Consider the following 19,259-nt stretch of genomic DNA (forward strand, 5'->3'; position numbering starts at 1 on the left):
CGGCCTCCTCGCTAAAACCTGGCGTAACCCCAACTCAGAACCAGCAGCGCTTTTGTGAACGACGCAGAAAACCCTCAGCCCAGCAGGAATGGGACGCCGGAGACTCCATACGTATTTGGAAAAAGGGTATAATTTATTTGTACAATATTTCACAGTTCAATTTACAGTTTTTTAAAAAAAAAGATACAAAACAAGACAAACAGGGGGTCACATAAATAAAAGGAAGCAGGAAAGGAGGAACGCGCGCTCACCAAGACGAGCCGGGTAACCTCCGGCGTGGCGAGCGGGCGCCTCAGTGCTGTGGGCCTGGGAGACCTCGGGACGCCGCCGCCGGAGGCCCGTGGAGCGAGCATCCTGAGAAGGCGGTCGCACAACCTTCCACTCCAAGGTCAAGTCCTAGCAGGAGCATCATTCCATTCCCGGAGCCCAGCGTCCTGGCTGAGCACTGACCTCCCGCGGCAGTTCCGGCGTGGCCCCTCCTTCCAGGGGACACCGAGGGGCCCGAAGGGGCCAAAATACACCTCTTCTTCGCCGCAAGCACAGTGCTGCTCTTCAGCAAACTCCTTTCCAGAACGTGGAACCCGGCGCCGGTCACGGTGACAGCAGCTCCACCTGGCAGGGACCACAGTTCCAAAGAACCCGACGTGGCGACTGCTCGGAGCATCGCCGCCGGGACTCCGTGAGCACTGAGGTAGCAGTAACGTGGAAACGGTCCAGGCGGACAGTGTCGCTGAATCACACATCCCTGATTTCCCCAGGAACCTCAATTTCCAGTGATTAGCAGGCCGAAGGGCAGCGTGGCGGCGCGCCTGGCCCTCCGTGAGGTGCCCATCGCCAAGGGGCCGGGAGGCGGGCTCGGGAGTCAGGCTGGTCTCTCCGGGGGAAGCCCCACCTGATGTTTGGTGGCCACGCCGAGCGCGCTCAGGAGTGAACCCGTCTTCATGGCTGCCGGCTCCAAGGGCTCTGGCTACGCTCTCACCCACAGGAAGAAAAAAGGTTTCTATGCCCCTTCAAGTGATGATCGAGTCACCCCCCACGAAGGGCGGGTCCCTGGGTTTCCGGCCACCACCTGGGGCTGCGAAGAAACTCCTGTGGGGAGACAGGCCCTGGGGCTACCCAGGGGCCTCCCTAGCAGAGGCCCAGAGCGAAGCCCCCTTCCCATCTCTAACCGTCCACAGCTGAGCGGTCACCAGCCCCATGATCACCCCCTGGACGGGCTCAGAAGAAGATGCAGGTGGGCAGACTCCAGCCCTCTGCCCTGCGTTGGCCTGAGACACCCACACCCAGCCCGGGCGGCCACCCCCTTTGGACAGAAGCTCGGGGAGCAGGGCCCGGCGAGGAGCCACTGTGGCCTGCGCAGAACTGTGGAGACTGCCAAAGACAGACAAGTTCACGGTTTAATCAAAATGAAAGGACCTCTGCATCGTCTCTAACATACACCAGGCACAGGGAATGAGAAACCAGCCCCGCTCTTTCTTGTTGACCGGCGTCGAGGACGAGGCCGGACGGATCAGCTGTTCGCCTGTTCAAAAGGGAAAAGAAAGGATGTTATTTCCTTAAGATAAACACAGGTAGAAAACTTTTTTCTCGCTCTAGGTTGACAAGGCACCGATACACCAGCTGAGCAAGCCTCGGAGGACAAAGGGATGTGGTTTCCCCACGGCACGAAGGTCAAGGAGTGAGCTGACCGTGGCGGCGGGCAGCTGGGCTGAGGACCAGGTGTGCCCAGGCCTGGAGGGAGCGGGGAGCAGGGTGTGTGCGGAAGCAAACCGCTTAGCAGGGCCGGGACACAGGCCTTGGCTGGGAAACCTCGCTCCACACGGCCACTGAGAGACATCAGTGTCCAACCGCCTGGCTCCCTGCCGTGGCCTCTCCTGCACCCAGCCTTCCACCTGCTGCTCCGGGGCTGAGCCCTGGCCATGCCCTGAACACCCGTGCGGTTTGCTCTCTCACAGACCGGGCAGACGGTCCACCCCTGGGCCTGGCTCCCCGCCGAGCCCCACCCGCTTCCCTCCACCGGGCAGCCCCCAACAGGACATCCGGGTGCCTATTCCAGCACCCGGCGCTCTGCGGGGTGCGGACTGGCCAGCTGCTGTGGGGGACACGTCAGACAATGCCTTCGGGTCCTGTCCCCCTCCCCAGACTGGAGACTTGGGAGGACACAACGTGAAAATACTCTCACCGGCAGCCCCGCCCTGGCAGGGGCCCTGGGATGGAGAGGGACCTGGCTCTCGCCCGGGATCCGGGCAGCGCCAGGGAAGAGGTCTCCGCTGAGCAGCGTGGTCAGGCCCCGAGTCCCGAGGGCAGGATGGCAGGGAGCCCCTGGGACCTCCCGTCTTCCCCGCCTCTGTGTGCACCAGAGAGCCCCAGATGCTCCCCCACCCCCGGACTTGGGGACCTGCCTGGGGTGCACTCGATGGCCCAGAAAAGGACAGGGCACTGTCCCGACTCCACTGGCTAATTTGCGTCCCTGTGCTCTCTGCCGGCACCAAAGTCTGGGTGGAGCCAGCTGAGCCAGGACTGTGGTCAGCAGAGCCCTGCCCGCTGAGCCCGATGCTGCATCCACGCCCACTGGGCGGCATGCAAGTGAGGCCCCCAGCAAGGACGGGTGGACACAGGGGCGGGGGGGAGGAATTGGGGGGCAGGGCCATCTGGGCGGCCCTCAGCTCCCCACAGCGGGACCACAGCTCATAGACACCTGGGCTGTGACACGTGTCTGAGCTCTGAGCCAGAGGGACAAGGAAATCACCTTCATTTGTCGGTAGATCCAGTCTGTAAACATTGTCACGTTCCCGTACACGCCTGGCCTGTTCGCCTTGGCGCAGCCGGACCCCCAGCTCGTGTCCCCAATCAGCCACCAGATGCTGCTTTTCAGCGTGACCAGCGGGCCGCCACTGTCGCCCTGGGGGACAAGCACGCAACAGAGCAGACGTCAAGCCACCGCCGCCCACACCATGACCTGGCACAGAGGGTGGGGGTCTCAGTGGGTGTGTGGGCGTCATTTCTCCTCCAATAGGCAAGAGTAATAGAATCCCCAAGAGCGACTGCACCAGCGATGCATTTTAGTGTAGATGAGCTAAGAGTTACCAAGTCCATTGGTGTCTGCATTTTAAAACGGTCCGATACTTCTTTCTGTTCCGTGGACCCTTCGCTAATATGAAACCCTGTATCCCGGGGACATGGGCCCTTCTCTCTCAGCCGGGAGAACGGGGCTCATGGGCTCAGCGGGGTGGGCAAGGGCAGGAGGGGCAAACACCTGGCAGGAGTCGACGCCGCCCCGCAGGTAGCCGGCGCAGACCATGGCGGGCGTGACCAGGTTGTTGTAGACGTATCTGCTGTTACACTGCGCGGGCTCGATGAGGGGCACCATGGCGGCGTTCAGCATGTCCGACGTCTTCCCTGAGACAGACCAGGTCATCGCCCATCAGTGCCGCCCGCGGCTCCCATAGGAGGGGCGGATCCCCTCCTGGAGACAGGCCACAGCGGACAGACTGGTGGCCCTGCCCCGCCCCTCCCTCCTTCCGCCTCCCAAGCCGCCTCCCGGGGAACCTGGGTCACCCCTGCAGCTGGCCGGTCTGCGCTTCGTGCAGCTCTAGGTTTTGGTTTCAGGGGGAAGACTTCCTGACCCTGGAGCCAGGGAACCCCCACTCCGCCTTCCCCTCCCCCCCCCCGCCCCATGTTCCAGAATCGCCCTCGCCATCACTCAGCGACTTGGTTCTGTGGGCTCACCCTGCCCCCCCCCACCCGTCATCGCTCCCTCTTCTCCGATGACCCCCCGCCGGCCAGGAGCTCCTGTCTCCCTCCGTAAACAAACGGGCTTTTCTCCACCCCACACCCTCCTCCCTACACTCGTCAAACTGAGGCCCAAAGCCTGCGCGAACTGCCCACAGTCACCCACCCCTCGGGAGCAGACCCGGGATGGAAACCCGGGCCTCCCGCTGCACACCCGGGGCCGTGCTCACGGACTGCAGACGCGCGTGCCCCGGACCTCACCTTTCTCGTAGGTGGCCCCCCACCCGGAGATCCAGCAGGCCTGCCTGGGCTCCAGCATCATGCCCGGGTTGGGCAGACACACCGGTTTCACGTGGTCTGTTTCAAGAAGGAAAAGCACCGTGAGCTCGTCTGGTCTTCCTCCGGCCCTTCCCCGTGTGCACGCGGCGGGGCCATCCTGCCCGAGGAAAGCGCGGGTGCCAGCGGGTCCTGGTGCCCCGCCTTCTGCCCCGGCGGGCGCCCTCCTTCCCAGGGGCAGGACGCTCGCCCCTGGAAGTTGTGCGACTCACAAGCGGGATGGTTGGCTAGCTCTGTTTCAAAACACACACTTTAACTTTTCTTCAAACGAAATCTTCAAAAAACGGAAATGAAAAATACAGTGTCTCCAAGTGACGGACGGTGAGACAAACAGACCGTGGCCGTGGCTGTGGCCAGGAGGCTGGCGGGCACTTCTAGCTCCTGGGGCCGTGCTGGACCCGCCGCCTGCGCTGTTTCCTGACTTGAAGGCAAGCCCCTGGAGGGCAGGGATGTGGTTCTGTGTCTTCTGCTCGGGGGAAGGAGGAAGGGGAGGGGGAGGGGGCGCTAGAGGGCTCTGGGCCCTTGGATGGACCAGATGGGGCCCAACTAAGCAGTGCAGGGAACGCATGTTGGTTTGCTTTCATATCCTTTTAAGTTGTTAATACGTTAAAGCATTTTATTTCCAGAATAACGTGGAGAACGAAAGCATCTTTACAAGTCAGAGAGCAGTTGGCCTCACAGGCGGTGACGCTGCCCCAAGGAGCATCTGAGGATGTCTGGGGACCCCTTTGCCTGCACCACCGAGGCAGCTCCTGGCATCTAGGGGGCAGGGGCAGGGGCCCGGTGCTGCTGAGGGCCCCACAGTGCATACCCCCTCAAAAAAAATAAAAACCCTGCCGGTCCCCGATGCCTACGTGCTGGGGTGGAACCCCTTCCACACGCTCCCGTATTGGTCAACTTGCCCCCCGACGTGGAGGCAAGTGTGGTGGTCACTGCTCCCCTCTACACACACGGCACGTTTCCAGGTGACCTGGCTTCTGCCGAGCACGTTCCTGTCGGCCACCCCTCGGCCCGCCACCCCTGCCTTCCGTGGACCACGGCCCAGGCTTTATTTCCAGCCAGCCTCTCCTCCGGCCGCGGTCAGAGGGCTCACACGCACACGCCCCGCGCCCCGCCGGTGGAGGTGGGTACCGTTAAAGGTCAGCGGCGTCTGCAGCTTCATCAGAGCGATGTCATTGTTCTTGGTCTTGGAGTCGTAGTGCGGGTGAGAAATCACTTTGCCCACTCGGTACGCGTTTCCGTAGAACATGGCAGACTGTCTCAAAATTCCCGCAAAGGCCATCCAGTACCGGGGGTTGTTCAGAGGCCTGGGGGGCAGAGGTGAACACCGCTCAGCATCTCAGAGCCGCAAACGCGAAACCCTCATTCGCTGAGCAGAACTCATGCTGGAGGCACGCGTCCCCGGGGGGTGACAGGACCACCAAAGCCGGCGAGACTGGCCAGCAGGGGCAGGGCCTCCCCAGCCCCCGCCTCGGCCCCGCCCCACCTGCACACCTTCCCGCCTTCCAGCCCCCGCTCTGCCTCCTGGCTGAGCCCTGTGCCCCGGGGGCTCCGGCAGCAGCCCACGGACCCTCGAAATTCCGAGAACCCTGTGTCTTGGGCCTACCTGCCTCTCTGAGGTTTTAAACTTCGTTTCTGGCAGGACCGGGTCTTACCTACCCCGGATGTGCTAGGGGTTTCCTGACACTCAGTAGGTGCTTTATGAAGGAGCAGTGACGAATAGCCTCTGGGTCTCTAGCCCTCACCTTTATCTAGGCCAGTGATGGACAACCTTTTGAGCTTGTTGTGTCAAACTTCGCCAAAAAAACTGAGCATAACTCGGGCAGTGTGTCACTTTGAGGAAAAAACTAACTCCAAGACTCTAGTCGCAAATGTTTCATCCTCAGGAGCAGCAAATGTTTCATCCTCGGCATGTGGCCGCGTGTCATCAGAAATGGCTACGCGTGTCAGTGCTGACACACGTGTCATAGGTTCGTCATCACTGACCTAGGTGTTTCCACACACCTGTCATGTGTAGACACCTCGCGTGCACCGCCCGAGGCCACACAACCGAGCCAGGCCCAGCCTCACTCTAAACCAGAAAATAGCTCTGATGAGTGAGTTTTTCTCCAAAACCGACATGTGAGCAAAAAACTCCATGTTTAAGCCCTAGCCGGTGTGGCTCAGTGGATAGAGCGTTGGCCTGCAGACTGAAGGCTCCCAGGTTCAATTCTGGTCAAGAACACATGCCCGGGTTGTGGGCTCGATCCCCAGTAGGGGGCGTGTAGGAGACAGCTGATCAATGGTTCTCTCTCATCATTGATGTTTCTCTCTCTCCCTCTCCCTTCCTCTCTGAAGTCAATAAAGATATATTAAAAACAACAGCAACAACTCTATGTTTAAGAAAAAAAGGGGGAGAGGGGACAGTATCTTCCACAAAAGCTAATGCTATAAATGATGCCTTCCGCTTGCCCCTCCCACCCGGCTGTGGGAACCTGTGTGAGGCCACAGGGAACCTTCCGGCAGGGCAGTGTGCGATCCCCGAGTGTGTCTGAGTGTGGCCTCTCCCAGGACGATCGTCCAGAGACCAGAGCTCCCACGAGGCAGGAGAGGCCAGTGACACCCCAGCCCGATCCTGTGTCCTTGCTCCCAGAATCCTGCCTTCCGTGGATGCCCAGTGCACGCCTGCTGAGGGATGGGCGTGGCCACAGGCAGCACATGCGGTGGCTCATCTGACCCTCCCAGGGATGGAGGGGGCGCCCTTACAGCCCCACTTATACACGAGGAAACTGGAGCTTGAAGAGGTCCAAAGACTTCGCTCAAGGTCACGTGGCCACAGAGCCACCTCCCCACCCAGGAGCCCGCTTCCCCCGTGAACATACTCTTCCACGCAGTGGGCGGCCGTCACGATCCACTCGGGGGTGATAATGGAGCCTCCACAGACGTGGACGCCCTGCACATGCAGGCTGACCTGCCAGGGCCAGTCCCCCAGGGCAGCACTCGATCCGCCCACGATCCGACTCTGGCGGCCCATCTTCGAGTTGACCCCGCACTCTGGAAGCGACAAGCACAACAGAGCAGGCCAGTGAGCAGGATCCGGGCCACCCTGCACCCCGATACCCACCCGTGCAGCATGCGCCCAGACCATGTCCGTCCCCAAGGCCCTGCCAGGCTGGTGGACGATTCCCACCTCTCATTCCAGGTTGTTTGGGGTCTGACTTTTGGAGAACATGGCCTGGTCTCTTTTAGGTTGGAGGGATGAGAGACACCCCAGTAACCCTGAGATTCCCCCACCCCCTCCATGCACCTCTTTGCCACTGTGATTCCAGACACCCAGCGTGGGGCATGAGTGACAAAGGCCCTGGATCTCCTGAGCCCTAGAGGGATTGAATGCTCAGGGGCCCAAGACCATAGAACAAAGTGAAGGAGCGATTCCGCCTGTGTGCTGGTCACCTGCCCACCCGGTGCTGGCGGGGCCGGAGGGCGGGGCGGGCACCTTGCTCCCTTGGTACCTAAAGAAGCTTGAGCCCAGGGGGGCTGGGAAGCTACTGCCAGGACCCCTGGGAGCATGTGCTAGTCTCGGCCCCTCCATCAGAGAAACTGAGCTCCAGGACCGAGAGCCCCTAAAGGAACGGGACGGGGCGTCCCCGAGCGGAGCGCAGGGCCGAGCCTTCCCTGCTGCTAAGAGGTTTGCAAGCAGAAGTAATCCAGACACAGCAGGGGCAGGGGCTCGAGAGGGGCCTCCTTCTCTCTCCACCTTCCCAGACACAGGGGATCTGTTTCCGAAAATACAGGACCACAGGGGAAACCAAGGCTCACTTACCTATACAGCGTAAGGAAACCACTGTTTTTGAAGAACAGACATCGCTACGAGAGAAGAAAGACAGCGGTGGTCACCATGGATGAGCCATTTGCCTCTCACAATACTTAGAGTGTTTTCCCACGTGCTCACTCCCCTGCCTCCGCAGACATAGAGGGGTCCGCGACTGAAGGCTTGAATCAGGAAAGGACATCCATTTAGAGGACAGTGAAGAGCAGACACCGAGAGTGGGTCAAACCCCAGCTGCGTGACCTTGCGCGAGTTGCTTAACCCCCGTGCCTCGGTTTCCCCATCTGCAGAATGGGCTAATAACAGCACCAACCCATAGGATGGCTTTGAGGGTAAGCATGCAGCAACATGGGCCATTATGTTTATTCTGGGAATTTAAACCGGCCTCTACTTTTTTAAGGGAGCCATTTGTAAACTTTGGTTTTCTGTGACTGCTTCACATTTATCACACCGAAAACAATACAAGCAATTATTTGTCCGGGAGCAGAAGAAAAAAAAAAAGAGTTACTGGTTTGGAAGGTAAACATTTGAGGTTACAGGTGAAAAAGAGGTAACCGATGCGTCCTGGTGTACAGCGAGTGTTCCTCCTAAATGCTGAGGAGGAGGGAAGCAGCCTCGACATCCGGGCCTTCAAAGTGGCCACGGTCCACGACAAACAACCACAGAGACCAACACCGGGCCAGCCCCCTGCTCCTGAAGGACAGCACACAAGCCCACCGCACAGAGCAGACACCACGAGCCTGGTCCCCACCAGGGACCCTCTACTGTGAGTGACGGCAGCTTCTATGCCAGCCCTGGGGTAGCCTGGCTTCATGCCACCCACCTTCTAGGAAAAACGTGCCGAGATGCCAATCCAAGAATCACCCTCGGCTCCTGCCAGCATCCAATCCAGAGCCCACCCCTGCTTCTTCGAATCTTCCCCAAAAAGACCCAACACAAGCCCGAACCCTGTAAGCCGCTTACAACACCTTCCTGGCCACACGACCCACGTGCCAAGGACTACGGCGTGTCCCGGGGGTCCTGGCTGAGGGACACTGGCAACGCCGAGAAGCACATTCCCACGAAAAGGTGTTTTCTAAGAATGGAATCCGGCTGTGCAGCCATCAGCCTCCGGGCTCGCTGCAGCCACTCCGGGCCCCACGAGCGGCTCAGATGTAAGACCGACAACGTAAGAAATGCCCAAACCTGCACGGATTTTTTTTTATGAGTTCTCTGGAGCCAAACTGGTGACCACTGCTCGGAAGCAAAATCGCAATGGATTTTGCTTATTTTATATATTACACCCGAAGGAGGAGACATAGCGGGTGACATGAAAGCCACTGGTGATAGATTAGGGAGGCGGGAGAAAGCAAAGCCAGGAAACCTCTGGGATTGGATAAAAAGTGAAATGATGGACACGTGCTTCTTCTACAGAATTGGGTACAGGATAGCTAACAGTTAGCAATTAACATGGTATAACAATGAGGGGTCTGTGGTTTCCACTCCGACCGTGCTTTGAGGGGGGAGGGGGAGGAAATTACTTAGATATTCCAAAGGTAGGTTATCAATTATGTTATTGTAGATGCAAAAAAAGACAACAGACAGGCTCAGTGAAGGCAAAGACTGACCTTTGTCAAAGAAGAATGCCGGCCTAGGAGGTGACTACCGCCATGGCTCACCTTGGTCAGGAATTTTCATTCCCGACCATCCTATGCGGTTACTCCAGTCTGAGTTTGCAAGGCCGCCACACAGGCCTCCCCTGAGCTCCTGGGGTGTAGTATGCGCCCCTTTTTCGTCCACAATAACAAAGGGCAGCTTCTGGGAGCAAAAGGGAAGTCCTCCCACCCCCGCCACGCAGAGATGGCGAGAGCCAGGCCAATGCTTCTCTCTCCCCTCCAAGGCCGCGGCCCTCCTGAGCTCCCAAGGCTCACAGAGGTGAGGGGGCAGCTCCCCCCCCGGCTCAGCCCCATCAGCGCCATCCTCGGTCACCCAGGGGCACAAGGCAGCACTCAGCATGTGCAAAGGGCCCGGGCAGCTGTGTTTGGCTTCCCTGGCGGGCAGACCGCAGTCCCTGTTTTGACGGGCACACCTGGCCGGGCCCAGCCCGCCTCCTGGGCGCACCCTGTCACATTCCCAGGGACAGCCGGGCTCCAGAGGAAGTCGGCCCCCCAGACACCTCAGCCAGCGGCCACCAGGAATGCACACCTGCTTCCGGCCTCCCACTCACGGGACAGAGGGACAGTGTGATTAAGCCATCCTTCCCTGCAACAGCACCTGGCCCGCGGGAGGTGGTGGCTGGCTAACACCTGGGCGGAGGGACGGACCTGGCAGCTGGGGGAGGCTTTTCACAAAGGACACTGTGTCTCACATTAAAGGGCATTCAGACAATGACCAGCCTGGGGACACAGTCAACATTTTAAATGCACGCCAAGCAAATCGCGTAGCTCCGCCCACCCCTCCCCCACCTTCCTAACCAGCTAAGCTGTCGATCATGTGACCTGGGATCATGTGACCTGGCGTTTGGGTTCATTACCACCCACAGGGCACACTGTGACCCACCCAGGGCTGCCAGTCAGCCTGGCGGAACAGGAAATGATGGCTGAAGCGAGCTGCTGCGTCCCGGCCCCCCCCCCCAGGGCATCCTGTGATCCCGGGCTTAAGGCCGGGACCAACCATCCGGCTGCCTGGGGCTGGGGCTGCGGGGATTCCTGGAAGCAGGACGTCAGCGCTAAAACCAGCCAAGTGCCAGGCAAGCAGGGTTGGTCACCCTGCAGGGACCCAAGGCGCTGTCTTCGTTTCCAGAGACCTCCCCTGACGCGCACAGTAGGGTCAGCTCTAGTATCCCGATAGTGAAGAAACGAGTGTGGACGTTCAGCTTTGCAATGCCATCTGATAGCGCAGAGGGCACAGGGCACCACCCCACGGCACATAAACCTTCCCCGGAATGAACCCAGAGCTGCTCGGGGCAGGCGGTCCTGCCCAGCGTCCATGCTCCCTGCAATGAGAATCAGCCCAACCCGCGATCGCAGCTCAGAAGTCAGACCCGGGCCGGTGTTGCCCCGATACCCGTCCCCCCCCGTGGTTCTCATTCTAAATGTTTCAAAGGGGAGCGGCAAGCACCACACACCTGTGGTAGAGCTTCTTGTAGAGGTCGGTGTTGCCGGCGCTGATGTTCAGCTTCATGAAGCTGGTGGCCCCGCTGTCATCCGCTATGCCCTGGCTGGAATAAAAACTATTCCTGAAACAGACAGAACATCGCATTCAAAACGATGGCTAAGCCGTAAGCGATTACAAACCCCGTGCTAACACTCCCCTGGCATGACATTTAGGTGACGAGGGACGCCTTAGCACGTTGGAAACCAGCCTCACAAACTATGCACCAGGGACTGGTATAAGCCTCTTTGGACCCGATACCCTGAAGGTCGGGCAAAGTCCCCCACCGGTGGTGTTTCCAATCTAGTTTGGGTTAGGCCCGTGGTTGGCAAACTGCGGCTCGCGAGCCACATGCGGCTCTTTGGCCCCTTGAGTGTGGCTCTTCCACAAAATACCACGTGCGGGCGGGCACGTGCAGTGCAATTGAAACTTCGTGGCCCATGCGCGGAAGTCGGTTTTCGCCTGGGCGAGTCTATTATGAAGAAGTGGTTCTAAGCCGAGCCACACTCAAGGGGCCAAAGAGCCGCAGGTGGCTCGCGAGCTGCGGTTTGCCGACCACTGGGTTAGACCAAAGAAACGAGAAGGGGGATGTGTACGTACATTGCGGCCTCACAAAATTTACGGCAGTTAAAATGCCCCAATAGAAACACATTCATTCAGGCCCCGGGCCGTGACGGGGGCTTCCCTATGCCCTTCAACCCTGCAGTGGGGGTGGCACTGAGGTATTTCATTAACTAAGCTTCCAATGTTTCTATCAAGTGGTGGTTCATTTTGAAACCTGGCACATAGAGAACCCCCTGGAATTCCATAGAAGCCACCCAGGGACACCCCACGCAAGGGACGGTGGTCATCAAATCACACAGCCTTGCCCCGTGGAGGCAGGGGGCGGCCCAGCGTTTCCCAGGGGTGCTCTGGGAGCCCTGGCTGGGACTCGCTGGGCGGGGACACCCGCTTCTCCTCTCCCTCCTTCCCTGTGGCCGCGTGCAGGAAGGAGCTCTCTCTCGTATATATCTGATGATCAATGCTCCCACATTCAGTGGCCTTCACTGCCGCCCACGTGCATGCCGTGAAGGCCGTGCAGGGTCTGTTCCTGCTGACCTTCCCCATCCAGCCATCCCCATGCACCCCAACCCCAGCCCCCGACTAGGGTGGCCCTCTGTCTGCATCCTGGGCCCTGGTGACCTCAGCTCAGGATGGTCCTGAGTAACCAGGAGTGGATGGAGGTCAAGGCAGGGCTGGGTGGCCGGAGACAGACAGGGGGGGAGCAGGGGTGCTGTGGTGGGCAGCGGTGCCGCCTGCTGGCTTCCCAAAGCAGTCCTGGGAAGCAGACACGCGGGTGGTGTTCACGGGCTGGCACGCCCAGGGAGAGGCGGCGAGAACCACTGGCCTTTCTGCCTTTCTCTGTCACCAGGGTGCCCAGCTCCAGCCGCGAGGCCAGGGGCCCGAACTCACCTGTAGCCCATGTCCTGGCACGCTGCCCTCCCGTAGCTCTCGCTCCAGTCGTCTCGGCACACGGGGTGCCAGGACTTCCTCTGGGACGAGTACACCTGCAGGATGAAGTTGGGCCCGTAGAGGCGCACTGCAGAGGAGAGAGAGGCCGTGAGTCTCAGACAATCGTCCCAGCTGCGCTGGCCCCACCCTCCCCCGGTTCCTCTCCCAGACACCGGCCACACGCGAGGGATCCGCTGTCTCCCTTCCCGGCTAAGACGTCCTCTTAACCCAACAGAACTGAAAGCAGGGACTCAGACCAAACCCATGCACAGACGTTCCCCGGGGGCACTATTCCCAACAGCAGAGGCGGGGCAACCCAAGTGTCCATCAGCAGCTGGAGGCACCATACAGGGTCCTCAGCCACCAAAGGAAGGAAGCACCGACACACGGACAGCAGACAGCGTGAGACCTGTCACTGCTGAGTGACAGAAGCCAGACCCCAGGGCCACACACCGTCTGGATCCACGTCTAGGAAACGTCCAGGGGAAATCAGCAAAGCCCGGAGGGAGATAGAAGCTGCAGAGGGCTTGGGGGGTGAGGGAGGGGTAAGGGTAGGGCTTGCTTCTGAAGTGACAGAAATACCCCACAATCGATGCGGCGATGGATGGCTGTGCATCTCTGAATACGTAAAACCACTGGATTGTATGCTTTAAAGGGCAAAGGTTATGGTCTGTGAGTTAGATCGCAGTACAACTACTTTTGAGAGTTGCTCTTTCAATCATCACTTTGAGCAGCACGTGACCATCTCTGGCCCAAACCCTGGGCCCGGGCAGAGCACCCAGGGATGTGCCAGTTCCTGGTGTAAGGCTCTGCCCCTGAATTCATCCATGTTTTGCCAAAACCGCATTTCTTTTGTTTACAGAGACGAAACTTTATAAATACAGTGTGAGCCACTCCCAGTTCCATTCTTTTCTCTCTCTCTCCCTAGAAGGGAGCACAATTCAGAATTCTGAGAACAGCCCTAGCCAATTTGGCTTAGTGCAGTGGTCGGCAAACTCATTAGTCAGCAGAGCCAAATATCAACAGTACAACGATGGAAATTTCTTTTGAGAGCCAAATTCTTTAAACTTAAACTTCTTCTAAATGCCACTTCTTCAAAATAGACTCTCCCAGGCTGTGGTCTTTTGTGAAAGAGCCACACTCAAGGGGCCAAAGAGCCGCATGTGGCTCGCGAGCCGCAGTTTGCCGACCACAGGCTTAGTGGATAGAGCGTCGGCCTGCGGACTGAAGGATCCGTGTTCAATTCCAGCCAAGGGTTGTGGCTTGATCCCCAGTGGGGGGTGTGCAGGAGGCAGTCGATCAGTGATTCTCTGTCATCATTGATGTTTCTATCTCTCTCTCCCTCTCCCTTCCTCTCTGAAATCAACAAAGAAATACATTTGAAAAACAACAACAACAAAAGAATTCCAAGAGCATCTTGTGTGGAGAGAAGTCGGGTGGCCGTGCCATGTAAAATGGCACTCTGTGGTTTGGGGGGATGTCTGTGAGCCCAAAGTGTAAAATGAGGGACCTGCTATTCTCAGGCCTCACTCTCGCCTCCCGTCTGTGGCCCCTGACTAGCTGGACACGCTGACTGACATTCCCCCGTGAAATTCCAGCCTCGGTCCGATTATTGCCCAATGTTTGCGTGATGAGTGGTTCCACGTGCCAGGTGTTAGGTGAGTGGATAAGCCAACTGGACTGCATCCAGACGATGGAAGATGATTCTGAGTTAAAAAGAAATGAGCTAGCAAGCCATGAAAAGACATGGAGGCAACTCCAATGGGTGTTACTAAGGGACAGAAGCCGATCCGCAAAGGCCGCATAATGTATGACTCCAACTATAGGACATTCTGGAAAAGGCAAAACCGTGGAGACAGTGAAAGGACCAGTGGCTGCCTGGCGCTGGGGGAGGGATGAGCAGGTGGGGCAGAGAGGATGTTTAGGACAGTGAAATTGCTGGGTATGACGCTTCAAAAATCGAGACACGTCATTATACACCTGTCCAAACCCACTGTCCAAATGTAAACACATTACACACCCGACTGCAATCACAGGACTGTAGTTAATAATAACGTATGGGTACTGGCTCATCAATTGTAACGCACGTACCACCCTAACTCGGGACATTACAAACGGGGACAACTGCGAGGGGGATGGGACCCTGTACTCTCTGCTCGATTTCTGTACACCTAACACGGCTCCAAAAAATAAAGTCTACCAGTTTTTAGAAAGTAACCAGAATTAAAACTACTCCCAAAATTAAAGTAAAACGGACACTGACGTGGTTGAAAGTAAGGGAGACAGTCCGTCTTGCTTTGTGGATAATGTGGGGGATTTGTTTTCCCTTCCGACCATCTGCGTTCACGTGCTAACTCGGAAAAGAGGATGGGGCGCACCCGAGGGCCCATCGCAAGCAGGTGTGTGCTTTTTCAGGATGGTGACATCCGTTTCAGCTTTACTGAGGTAGAACGGACAAATAAAATTGTGTATATGTAAGGTGTACAATCTATAATAATAAAAGCATAATATGCTAATTAGACTGGACAGCCGAATGACCTTCTGGACATCATTCCAGACATCCTTCCCTACGAAGCTGCTGTGGCAGGGGTTGAGGCAGAGGCGATTAGGGGTGATCAGTCAGGCAGGTGAGCAGTTAGGGTCAATCAGGCAGGCAGGCGAGTGTTTAGGGGTGATCAGGCAGGCAGAGGCAGTTAGGGTTGATCAGGAAGGCAGGCAGAGAGGTTAGGGGCAATCAGGCAGGCAGAGGGGTTATGGGCAATCAGGCAGGCAGGCAAGAGGTTAGGGGCAATCAGGCAGGCAGGCAGGCGAGCAGTTAGGAGCCAGTGGTCCCGGATTGCAAGAGGTATGTCCGACTGCCAGTTTAGGCCCGATCCCACAGGGATCCCTGCGGGATTGGGCCTAAAATGGCAGTTGGACAACCCCTGAGGGGTCCCGGATTGAAGGCCAGGCTGAGGGACATCCCCTCTCCCCGTGCATGAATTTCGTGCACCAGGCCTCTAGTTGTATATATTTATGTTTTTCTGATGTACATATGCATTGTGAAATAATCGCCGCAATCAAGCTGATTAACATCTCCAATACCTGCACCTGATTTTTCCTGCCCTCCTTTGGTGGTGAGACCACTTCTCCTGCCCTCTTAGCAATTCTCAGGTGTCCAAACCAGCATGCTGACAGCGGCACCTCAAGTGGTTTTCTTGTTTCTCTCACGATAGTTTAATGCTCACAGAAAGCACAGCAATGGACGTAGAAAGTGAACTGACGTGGAAAGAAAGCTCCACTCGCTGCTCATTCTCCATGAGCGACTGGTGGTCTTCCTGTCCAGAGCCGTGCATCCTGAGGAAAATTACCTCCTCTCGGGGAGGACGGATTCAAAGCGCACCGCATGCGTGTTCTGCTCCAGTGCAGACCACACACGTCACGTCCATCTGCTTTGTTTTATGTGAGTAACTGATATGAAAATTAGGTAACAGCACAACCACATTGAGGAGGACCTCGCAAATTACACATGCACACCCTCCGACCCAGCAGTCTACTTCTGGGACCGCAGGAAACGGTCCCCGATGTGCGCACGTGATTGGCGCATGTGTGTGACAACACATGGGGGGCAGACTAACTGTCCCCAGGAGGAGACTGGGATGGAGGGCACGGCCATGCGCAGGGACTCTGGGCAGCAGAGGGGACGGGAGGAGTCGAGTCCCGATTCCAGGCTGCATGTCAGCAAGTGACGTGGAGCCGGCTGGATGGCAGCCACAGGGAAATGGCCTTAACATGCAAACAATATGTGCTTGTTTATGCAAAATCTCTCCTGAAGGAGAAGCAAGAAAGTCATATTAGTTGCACCTGAAAAACACCATGATTGGCTGGTAAGCAGGCATGTGTGTGTATGTGTACATACATGGCGCGTCTACATGAGAGTGTGTGCATGTGTGTGTGTACATTTGATGTGTGTACATGAGAGTGTGTATATGTGGTGTGTCTATGTGAGAGTGTGTGTGTGCATGTACGTTTGTATAGTGGTGTGCATACATGAGAGTGTGTGTGGTGTGTGAGTTGGTGTATGAATGTGTGTGTGTAAGCAGAGTCGGGGGATGAAATCTCTCACTGCATACCCTTTGGTACTTCCTGAATTCTGATCCACTTGAGTATATTAACTCTGCAGTATTTAAATACATACAACTTACATGTTAAAGGAGAGCGAGGAAGAGACTGTCCAGGTAACACAAGTGTGTCTCGCACATGCACATGGGAAATATCAAAAGCCATTCTCCCCGGAATCTTCACCACCCTCCACTCAGCCTCGCAAACACCCCCGTTTACATAAGAAACTGGTGACAAACACCAGCGCTAACAGAGGCAGGCGCTCTGTCCCAAGTTTGAAGCGTGCGTGAGCCACTTGCCAGCGCAAATGCGCCCCGACCGGGAGCTCCCGGCAAAGAGGCCTTCGCCTGCAGACACAGGTGACGATGCGGCGGCTGAGGCCAGCCCAGGGCCGAGGCATGTGTGTGTATGTGTACATACATGGTGTGTCTACGTGGAAGCGAGGACGAGCAGGAAGGGAAGCTTGCGAGGAGGCCACGGGGCAGGGGGATGACCAGGGTGCACTTTTTCCCGGCGTGCACTGCATGAAGCGTGACCAGCTCAGAGGACCAGCCTTTTACTCTGGGCTGGGTACCAGTGACGTTAGCCCAACTCCGGTAGCCAAGCCCCACCGCCCTCTCACAGCCACCAAAACACAGTGCGCTCAGCTCCACATCGCGCACGGTTGCTCACTTTTACTGCCGTGTGGGACATCTGCGGCAGGTGGGAGTGGGCGTGTCCCCTGTCATGGGGACTGGCCCTGTCATGCCCCTCCCACGGCTGTGTGATGCAGAGTGAGGAGCACACCCCCTCGGACCCTGTCTCCTCTTCTGGAAATCGGGGTTAACCCAAGGCTCCAGGAAGGGACTCATGATGGAATGCAACCATCATGCCCCGGACACAGTGAACCCCGGACACGGTGGACCCCGGACACGGTGGACCCCGGACACGGTGGACCCCGGACACGGTGGACCCCGGACACGGTGGACCCCGGACACGGTGGACCCCGGACACGGTGGACCCCGGACACGGTGGACCCCGGCGCCCAGCCCCCGGCCACGTGCAGCTTCCCACTCACCGCACTGGTTCTCGTCCTCCCCGCTGGGACAGTGCAGGATCCCGTCGCACCAGAGAGAGGCGCTGACACAGGTCCCCGAGGAGCCACACTCCATCCCCGACGCCATGCACCTGTTCTCCACTTGCAGAGGAATGGGAGGGAGACACCCGTCAGGCTCAGGAACCAAGGTTCCTGCCTCTCGCCCACCACAGAGTGCCATCCACCCCACGCAACGAAGGGGAAGAACCTGTCCCCCTTCATTTAATAAGGAGGGGACGTGTCCTAGCTGCAGCACAGCAAAGAACACGGGGCTGCAGCCCAGGCCGGATAGCTCCGTAGGTGAGAGCGTCGTCCCGATAGGCCAAGGTTGCAGGTTCAGTCCCCAGCCAGGGCACATGCAGGAATCAACCGATGAATGCATAAATGAGTGGAACAACAAATTGATATTTCTTTTTCTCTCTCAAATCAATGGATAAAAATTAAAAAAAAACACACAACAAAAATCCTTAAAAAAAGCAAAGGAAACAGGGCTGCAGGCCAGCAAGGCAGAACCCTAGTCACGCTCCTCGCAGAGGAATGGCTCCCGGCCTTGGACTTGGGCAGGCTTCACGCCCTCTCTGCCCCACAGGTGGCTCCCCGGGCCCGCGGCTGCTGGGAAAGGCCTGGCGGCAGGAGGAGGGCAGGCCGGCCTGCAGCCACCACTGTTACCGGGCACCAGGCGGGGCCCCAAGGCGGGAGCCTGCCTCAGAGTGCCAGGTGGCACCTAGTGGCCCGAACCACTGGGTACACTTGGAATGTCAACACCACGGAAATGGCACGGGGCTGTGACCACCCTCAGATTAGGAGGAAGCACGCAACCCCGACAAGGAGGCTGCCTGCTTCCCAGAGTGGTTATCCAAGCATCGCCACGGCTGAGCGGAAGCAAAGAGAAGCAGCTCGCTGTGTAGGAGGGAAACTGCAGGAAGGGCTGAGGGAGGGAGCCCAGCCCAGAGAGCAGGGCCACAGATGCTTAGCACCCAGGGCCAGCCTCACACTCAGTGCCAGCCCCAGCACCCAGTGTCAGCCCCAGCACCCAGCGCCAGCCCCAGCACCCAGTGTCAGCTGAGCACCCAGCGCCAGCCCCACACCCAGCCCCCAGCACCAGCCCCAGCCCAGCCCCAGCCCCAGCCCCCCAGGCCAGCCCCAGCACCCAGTGTCAGCTGAGCACACAGGCCCAGCCAGCACCCAGCGCCAGCCCCAGCACCCAGCGCCAGGCCCCACCACCCCAGCACCCAGCCCAGCGCCCAGCCCCAGTGCCAGCCGAGCACCCAGCGCCTGGCCTCAACCGCGCCCTCGGGCGTCGGGGCTGCTCCCCACTTACTGAACTTCCAGAGCAGGAGAGCGGCCGCCACCGCGCCGGCGAGGACGGCCACCAGGGCCACCGTGATGCACAGCACTTTCTTCGTCTCTGGGAAAAAGAGACAAGCGCACAGTCACTGCGGAGGCTTTTCGAAGTCACGGTCTCAGACGTTATCCATTACCTTTATAATACCGCACATCGGGAAATAATTCCTTAGGCACTCAAAATGAGACTTTTAAACGCATACCCTGGGAGGTCTGGCTTGGTCCACAGCACTAACCGTA

The 19,259-nt window shown here is 58.1% G+C and overlaps 1 protein-coding gene across 2 annotated transcripts in view; it reads right to left on the reverse strand.

The window, feature by feature from the left end:
• Positions 1-1,385: 1,385 nt before the first annotated feature.
• TMPRSS2 (transmembrane serine protease 2) overlaps positions 1,386-19,259 on the reverse strand; it is a 30,664-nt gene continuing 12,790 nt past the window's right edge. For both annotated transcript variants that reach the window (XM_028151885.2, XM_054710771.1), the window contains exons 4-14: positions 18,997-19,083; positions 17,658-17,777; positions 12,461-12,587; positions 10,983-11,093; positions 7,871-7,914; positions 6,930-7,101; positions 5,200-5,375; positions 3,994-4,089; positions 3,257-3,399; positions 2,750-2,902; positions 1,386-1,522 (exon numbers count right to left, since the gene is read on the reverse strand). In XM_028151885.2, coding sequence (XP_028007686.2) covers positions 1,511-1,522; positions 2,750-2,902; positions 3,257-3,399; positions 3,994-4,089; positions 5,200-5,375; positions 6,930-7,101; positions 7,871-7,914; positions 10,983-11,093; positions 12,461-12,587; positions 17,658-17,777; positions 18,997-19,083 — 1,241 coding nt within the window. In that variant the 3' untranslated portion in view covers positions 1,386-1,510. The remainder of the gene's footprint in view (positions 1,523-2,749; positions 2,903-3,256; positions 3,400-3,993; positions 4,090-5,199; positions 5,376-6,929; positions 7,102-7,870; positions 7,915-10,982; positions 11,094-12,460; positions 12,588-17,657; positions 17,778-18,996; positions 19,084-19,259) is intronic.

This window comes from Eptesicus fuscus, chromosome 3, assembly GCF_027574615.1.
Source record: "Eptesicus fuscus isolate TK198812 chromosome 3, DD_ASM_mEF_20220401, whole genome shotgun sequence".
Classification (NCBI taxonomy): Eukaryota; Metazoa; Chordata; class Mammalia; order Chiroptera; family Vespertilionidae; genus Eptesicus; species Eptesicus fuscus.